General features: G+C 36.8%; 1 protein-coding gene across 3 annotated transcripts in view; it reads left to right on the plus strand.

Moving 5' to 3' along the window:
* Nucleotides 1–8801, plus strand: part of mxd1 (MAX dimerization protein 1) — a 38131-nt gene that overhangs the window by 20620 nt on the left and 8710 nt on the right. For all 3 annotated transcript variants that reach the window (XM_016291240.1, XM_016291241.1, XM_016291242.1), the window contains 2 exons: nucleotides 3149–3263; nucleotides 3526–3685. In XM_016291240.1, coding sequence (XP_016146726.1) covers nucleotides 3149–3263; nucleotides 3526–3685 — 275 coding nt within the window. The remainder of the gene's footprint in view (nucleotides 1–3148; nucleotides 3264–3525; nucleotides 3686–8801) is intronic.

Genomic DNA, 8801 nt, shown 5'->3' on the forward strand with positions numbered 1-8801 from the left:
CTAATGGATCCTCTGCAGTGAATGGGTGCCGTCAGAATGAGTGTCCAAACAGCTGATAAAAACATCACAATAATCCACAAGTAATTCACACCACTCCAGTCCATCAGTTAACATCTTGTTAAGCAAAAAGCTCTGTGTTTGTAAGAAACCAATCCATCAAGACCTTTTAACTTTAAACCATTGCTTCCAGCTAAAATATGCAACTTCTATTCATAATTTTGCTTTCTCCAGTGAAAACTCATCTCGTCTGAATGAGAAGAGAAATATGCACAGATCAAGCACAGTTTATAAGCAAAAACAGTTATAAACAAATATGTCGGTGGATTTTGATGTGAGAGGATAAGGGGATGAACTTTTTCACTGGAGGAACCGTTATTATGGATTAAGGACTGGTATTTTGGCCAGAAGCAATGGTTTAAAGTTCATCTCGTCTGAATGAGAAGAGAAATATGCACAGATCAAGCACAGTTTATAAGCAAAAACAGCCCAAAACAGTTATAAACAAATATGTCGGTGGATTTTGATGTGAGAGGATAAGGGGATGAACTTTTTCACTGGAGGAACCGTTATTATGGATTAAGGACTGGTATTTTGGCCAGAAGCAATGGTTTAAAGTTAAAACCCTGGTAAATGATAGATTTGCTTCTTACAAACAGCTTTTCGCTTCACAAGATGTTAATTGATCAACTGGAATCATGTGAGGCACTTGTGGATTATTGTGATATTTTGTGAGCTAATGATATACAGTAATGCTGAATTTGATGAAATAATGGAAAAATAAACTCATCTACATTTTGGATGGCCTGAGGATGAGTACATCTTTTGCAAATTTTCAGGTTTGGATGAACTATTCCTTTAATTAATAGAAAGTTCAAAAGAACAGCATTTATTTGAAATAGAAATCATTTTAAACATTTTAAATGTCCCTTTTGATCAATTTAATATATCCTTGCTTAATAAAAGAAATCTTACCGACTCTAAACTTTTGAACAAAATTGTATGAGGAGAGAAAGCAGATGAGAAAACGAAACAAATCTGAGCGCACTGTGACTGACCCTGTGACAGCAACACTCTTTGCGTGTACATGTCGGATGGCACACGCAGTCTGTATTTGCTTAACAAACACCAGGCCACTTAGGTTATGTCACCACTTTGGTGGCGGATTTTGAAGTTATGTAATAGTATTCCCAACCTTCGGACTCTATATGAAAGTGACGAGCAGTGGTGCAAACATTACCCTTTGTCTGGGTGTGTTCTTCAGTGAACGTTTATGTGTACGTGTCTCACTGGAGAGGCAGGTGTACACACAACCTGTCCTTTAGCAGTAAGGTATTGCTCTCTATTACCTGTGTTTGCACATTCATTTTAATGATTTGCTTTAAACTAGCCTTGAACTGCAGCAGCAACATTCATGAAAAAATACAGTTGGCCTCAATGTCATTTTAATGCAATTGTACATTTCCTTATTTGCGTGTGTGTGTGTGTGTGTGTATATATATATATATATATATATATATATATATATATATGTAGTCAAACCAAAAATTATTCAGACACCAGATATCATTTTTTATATGTTTTTACTAGTGGGTGCAGGACACTATAGTTCATTTATGTAAGTGAGGATAGCAAAATAAAGTAAACTGTGGCATATTATACCTAAAAATTCTTCATACAGTGGACTATCAGTAAAGTTGATAAAAATTTGGGGCAAAAATTATTCAGACACTTTGAACTGACCATGTTTTGCTTAAGTGTTATCAGACATTATCAAGATTAATTTGTTCTGACACAGTTTAACTCATATTTTATTACCATTTTCCAAACTATAGCGAATAAACTGTGATAATGTGTGAAATGTTGGAGGTGACTGAATAAATTTTGGTTTTACTGTATATACCTGTTTATATAAAACCAAGAAGTATAAATCTGTTTTAAACATTCATTTTTCAATTTTTTTATTTTTAAGATAATAATTTTTATAAATAAAAATTTATAATTAGTATATTATTTGAAATATTTTTACCTTTTTTTTTGCAGCAGTACAGTCGCAAAGTGAAGCATTTTTTTCCACATTATAGCTGTTTTAGTACAACTGGAATAATTGTTATTTGTACGTTTTAAATCTTCTTTCTATAAGGTCGGAATAGTATTTTAGTTTAGTTTTCACAGCAGTTCTGTGTTTATGATCTCCCAATTTGCATGGTCTGCCCATCATTTGCATATGGCAAAATGACTCCTTTCATTTGACATCCTCTTGTTATATTCTCTATATTTAAATTAATACATGATTAACTATAGTAGCTTACAAAGAGCTGCCCACAGCCAACAAGCACACACTTATCTGTTGGCAGAACACGCATTGCTAACACAGACGTTCATACTCAGCCGCTGAGAAGCAGCAGTAAAATAGCTGGGTTGTGACCCATGCCTCCGTAGAAATACAGCAGCAAAGCAAAGCAGTCTGCAGTTTCTGACAGGTTGCGTAACAGGTCATGTGGCTGCTGGCACCTATCATCACCACACCCCAACAGCTGTGAATCCCGCTGGCACGCACAAGAAATGGAGGAAGCTAGAGTAGCGTTTGGAGAATCAATTTAACGATCCTTATTTGAATAACATTTATTTGTTAGATTCATACCATTAGATGTGAATGTCAGAAGGATAATGTCTTGATGTATTTTACAGGTTTTTTTTTACTACATTCATGGGCTTTGTTTTAATTGGCATGCTTAGCATTTCATATTATTAAAAAGTTGTTTATCCAAAAATCATTTAGGTCCAAATCTCATTACTTTTTCTTCTGTGTAATAGAAAAAGGATCATATTTGAAGTATTAGCTTGTTTGTGCTCGGTTTTCCCCCTTGCAATTATAAAGAGCTTTAAAGCTTAAAAAAATGTCACACAAGCACCATAAAAGTATGATAAAACTACTCGATATGACTCATGCATTATACTTCAAGTCTTTTGAATTCTTAATCCACCTTTATGAGAGGAACAAACTAAAATGTGTTAACTTTGCAGATCGTAGTCGCATTCTCCTTATTTTTATGGTTCATGTTGTTGCTACTGCTAATTGAAAATGTTGTAGATGAATTGCTTTTATGACTCACTCTCTGTCTTTCTTTTCCTCACGTCACCAACCCAGGAGGGCACATTTACGACTGTGTTTGGAACGCTTGAAATCCCTCGTGCCCTTAGGACCAGACTCAAACAGGCACACAACCCTCAGCCTACTTATGAGGGCTAAGGATCACATCAAGGTATGTGCCAACATCCCATTGGTGGGTAATATTGTTTGGTGGCATGAAAACATTAGAAGATTCTCAGAAGACCAAAATGCAGTGATCTGATATTAAAGCAGTAAGTCACAAGAGGTAGTTACTGTGATTTTACCACAGTTAAGTGGTGTTGTTAGGCACTACTTATTTTATAGCGGCTTTGAATGTGGTGCATCCAATCAGATTGTAGAAGCAGCACTATGCATTTTCTAATAAGACTTTAAACATGTCTGTGTCTTTGCAGAGGTTGGAGGATAGCGAGAGAAAGGCCCAGCACACTATAGACCAGCTGCAAAGAGAACGAAGGCACCTGCGCAGACGCCTGGAGCAGCTGGGTGTGGAGCGCACTCGCATGGACAGCATGGGCTCCACCATCTCTTCAGACAAATCTGACTCCGACCAAGGTATATAAGTCTTGTATAAAAGTCTTAGAAACATCTAAAAGTAACAGATAACACACGTTTTAGCATGTGTGCTCCATAACTCAGAGCCATAGAAGTAAAACAGGTAATGTTTCAAACTGAAGACAGTTCCCACATTTCTCTCCACTGTTTGTATTAATGAAACTGACAAAAACATATTTGTAGTGGAGCCAGATGCATACATTAATGAATGGGTTTTGGTAGCTTAATGGTTAACAATTTGGGCTGGTAAACATTTAATCCCAGAGGAGCCTATGAATTTGATTTGTTAATCTGTAGTTTGGACCAAAGATTCAATCCAAGTGTAAAAACAGCCTTTAAAATACTTCTAGATGTAGATACCACTACCATATTCTACCTAGAAGATTTATTTTTGAGAGGATTTAACTTCACATGAGAGCTTACATGACGTTCTTGGCCTAATTATAGTTACATGTGTATACGTTCGTGTAAATAAAAACAGTTCTAAATAGAAGATATTGTTTGGAGCATTTTTAAATGTGTCATTGCATTAAACATTAGATATAAAACTGTAATTTAAAGCATTTTGACACATTTTCCCCCATGATTTACATCTTTGTAGTAGTCAGCCAATATAGGATTTCAGTGGCCAGAGCCAATAATCTCAGAATGGCTAAATACCAGCCAACTAAATGGTCTAGTCATTATATTAGTTTATCAGGACACTTTTTATGACAGATGTGGATTACCTGAGCTTGATTAAAAAAATAGCAATTGCAAATCATAACATGCCATATAGTGTTGGGCGAAATGGTCATTTCTCAAATCGTCATATCGCCAGTCCGTGAGATCGCCGATAGATGATATTATCGTGCATGGGTGGGTGGGGGCAAGAGAGAGACTCTGTACTTGTCAGAGAGGGAGCCTATGGAAGCACAACGAATCTAAATAATATACTTTCAAACATACTGATAAACTAACATGTTAAATACAAAAATATTTAAAACCGCTATTTCATATATATTCGGATACAACAGTCATGCACCGCTATTAGGACCGCGCGTCCTGTAACAAGTTTGCTGCATCGACGCATGGAAGTTATCAGTCTGGTCTGCAAAATCAGTCAATGGTGAAAATCAAAAGTAGATTTATTTTAAAGACCAACAGTTTAACACTAAATATTGGACATAAACGAACATGTTAAATATAAAGTATTTAAAACAGGTAAGTTCATATATTTGGAGTAAATTTAAATGGATACATCAGTCGTACAGCGCTCCGGACCGCGCGCCCCATGACGTGCCGCCACAGAAACAAGAGTGAGATGCATTCTAACATAACTGTGGCATTAAACTCCGTTAGTGAGGGCTCGGTTAAAATTGCACATGTATAGGCCGTTCAGATTACTTGTTAAAGTGCAACGAAATACCTTATATCAGCAGACGATATGTGTCTGTGTTTGTGGTTGGAGACTCCTTCACCGACTACAGGCTCCTCATTTGTGTGTGTGTGCTTGTGTGTGTGAGTGAGTGTACTGGTTTATATATCCTGGTGGAGACTTAAACCTGACTACACACAGACTCATGGGGACTCGTGTCACGGTGGGGACCTAAATTGTACAAAAAGACCCACGGGTACAAAAGCTTATAAATCATACAGAATTAAGTTTTTTGAAAATCTAAAAATGCAGAAAGTGTCCTGTAAGGGGTAGGGTTGGTGTAGGGCAATAGAATGCGTGCGTGCGTGTGAAATACAGTGCTGAATAAAAAAGCGGGACAATTTGATAATAATAGCCGAATTATAATGGGCCTAATAATAATAATTATTATTAATACATTTATAAGAGAATGAGCCTAATATTGTCTTGACTATCGACAAAGACATCTGCTATTTCAATGTAAGTGCAAGTTAAATGTAAAATATTAGTTTTAATAACAAAGCCAGCACAAATACTGAAATACAGACAGATCGCTACAAGGAAGTCAAACAAATGTGGATGGATGTGAACTTAAAGCAAGAGAACAAACAGGGGAACTAAACTGTTTGCTTTTACAACATGTTGAAACCTGTAATGCTCATTTAGTACACATTAATCAGAAACATGATGACATTAAAATGACACAAAACACATCTCTGGACTTGTTTTTATGCATTTATGTCAAGTTGGCATACGTGCATTATTTAACTTGAACACAACAAGGTCTAATATGTAAGATCCATTTGTGAGGCTTCTAAGAACTCTTTAAAAATACCCAGAAGCCCTTGCTTCTAAAAGGTTTTTTTAGTGGAAATGCTTCTACCTAGAACCGGTTGTCATTTACAGAACTGTACACTGCCATGTACTGTCACACACAAGATTCAGGTTCACTTTCAGACACTAGGGGTTGAACGACTTCTGATTTTTTGAAGTCGACTTTTATGTGATGAAAGTCGAGTCGAATTCGACTAGTCGCTGATGACGTCATTAATGAACAAATAAGTCTGGAGCTGTGATAAACACCTTGTGCACAGCAATGGCATATGACACAGCGCTGCCCACATGGCTGTTGCTCCTGTAACAGCTTTTTTATCAGTTCTTTTGTCTTTAGGTCGTTATATTTCTCACAGATTTCTGCTCATTCTAAATCAGATACAGATAAAGTAGCACAGTAAAGATTACATTAATATGAATGCATTAGTGAGAGCAATTGCGTGTGTGAATTAATTCTACCTGGCAGCGTCTCTCTACTAGTAGTGAAGCTGTGGAATTTAGTTATTAATAAATATATGCTTGAACCTTTTCGTTTCTAAGCTATTTTATTGAGAAATCACAGAACAGTGTTGACAATACATTTCCGCGCTGAATGATTCGGAGCCTATGGAAGCACAACGAATCTAAATAATATACTTTCAAACATACTGATAAACTAACATGTTAAATACAAAAATATTTAAAACCGCTATTTCATATATATTCGGATACAACAGTCATGCACCGCTATTAGGACCGCGCGTCCTGTAACAAGTTTGCTGCATCGACGCATGGAAGTTATCAGTCTGGTCTGCAAAATCAGTCAATGGTGAAAATCAAAAGTAGATTTATTTTAAAGACCAACAGTTTAACACTAAATATTGGACATAAACGAACATGTTAAATATAAAGTATTTAAAACAGGTAAGTTCATATATTTGGAGTAAATTTAAATGGATACATCAGTCGTACAGCGCTCCGGACCGCGCGCCCCATGACGTGCCGCCACAGAAACAAGAGTGAGATGCATTCTAACATAACTGTGGCATTAAACTCCGTTAGTGAGGGCTCGGTTAAAATTGCACATGTATAGGCCGTTCAGATTACTTGTTAAAGTGCAACGAAATACCTTATATCAGCAGACGATATGTGTCTGTGTTTGTGGTTGGAGACTCCTTCACCGACTACAGGCTCCTCATTTGTGTGTGTGTGCTTGTGTGTGTGAGTGAGTGTACTGGTTTATATATCCTGGTGGAGACTTAAACCTGACTACACACAGACTCATGGGGACTCGTGTCACGGTGGGGACCTAAATTGTACAAAAAGACCCACGGGTACAAAAGCTTATAAATCATACAGAATTAAGTTTTTTGAAAATCTAAAAATGCAGAAAGTGTCCTGTAAGGGGTAGGGTTGGTGTAGGGCAATAGAATGCGTGCGTGCGTGTGAAATACAGTGCTGAATAAAAAAGCGGGACAATTTGATAATAATAGCCGAATTATAATGGGCCTAATAATAATAATTATTATTAATACATTTATAAGAGAATGAGCCTAATATTGTCTTGACTATCGACAAAGACATCTGCTATTTCAATGTAAGTGCAAGTTAAATGTAAAATATTAGTTTTAATAACAAAGCCAGCACAAATACTGAAATACAGACAGATCGCTACAAGGAAGTCAAACAAATGTGGATGGATGTGAACTTAAAGCAAGAGAACAAACAGGGGAACTAAACTGTTTGCTTTTACAACATGTTGAAACCTGTACTGCTCATTTAGTACACATTAATCAGAAACATGATGACATTAAAATGACACAAAACACATCTCTGGACTTGTTTTTATGCATTTATGTCAAGTTGGCATACGTGCATTATTTAACTTGAACACAACAAGGTCTAATATGTAAGATCCATTTGTGAGGCTTCTAAGAACTCTTTAAAAATACCCAGAAGCCCTTGCTTCTAAAAGGTTTTTTTAGTGGAAATGCTTCTACCTAGAACCGGTTGTCATTTACAGAACTGTACACTGCCATGTACTGTCACACACAAGATTCAGGTTCACTTTCAGACACTAGGGGTTGAACGACTTCTGATTTTTTGAAGTCGACTTTTATGTGATGAAAGTCGAGTCGAATTCGACTAGTCGCTGATGACGTCATTAATGAACAAATAAGTCTGGAGCTGTGATAAACACCTTGTGCACAGCAATGGCATATGACACAGCGCTGCCCACATGGCTGTTGCTCCTGTAACAGCTTTTTTATCAGTTCTTTTGTCTTTAGGTCGTTATATTTCTCACAGATTTCTGCTCATTCTAAATCAGATACAGATAAAGTAGCACAGTAAAGATTACATTAATATGAATGCATTAGTGAGAGCAATTGCGTGTGTGAATTAATTCTACCTGGCAGCGTCTCTCTACTAGTAGTGAAGCTGTGGAATTTAGTTATTAATAAATATATGCTTGAACCTTTTCGTTTCTAAGCTATTTTATTGAGAAATCACAGAACAGTGTTGACAATACATTTCCGCGCTGAATGATTCTGTGTGTGTGATGTACGTGCTACTGTCTGTAGCCTATGTGTGTGCGTTACAGTGCAGCAGCGCATTAGATTAGAACAGCGATTAACTTACCTGTACAATAAGCTGTTTAAAACGTGCATTCTCCCGTTCAATTTCAAGCATCCAGTAATATAATCACACATGTTTTGTGGAGCGCTTTCAGAGTATGCATTTATTTGTCATTTGAACTGTTTGGAAACGGAGCGTAAATGTGGAAGTCCTTCAAAGATTTCTTATCCTGTTGCGCCCTCTATAGGACCAGCGACTAGTCGACATCAAGCTTAAAGCGTCATGGCAGAGCATTGAAGTCGACTAGTCGATTAGTCGGTGCAACCCCTA

This window comes from Sinocyclocheilus grahami, unplaced genomic scaffold (genome assembly GCF_001515645.1).
Source record: "Sinocyclocheilus grahami isolate Dianchi unplaced genomic scaffold, SAMN03320097.WGS_v1.1 scaffold269.1, whole genome shotgun sequence".
Taxonomy (NCBI): Eukaryota; Metazoa; Chordata; class Actinopteri; order Cypriniformes; family Cyprinidae; genus Sinocyclocheilus; species Sinocyclocheilus grahami.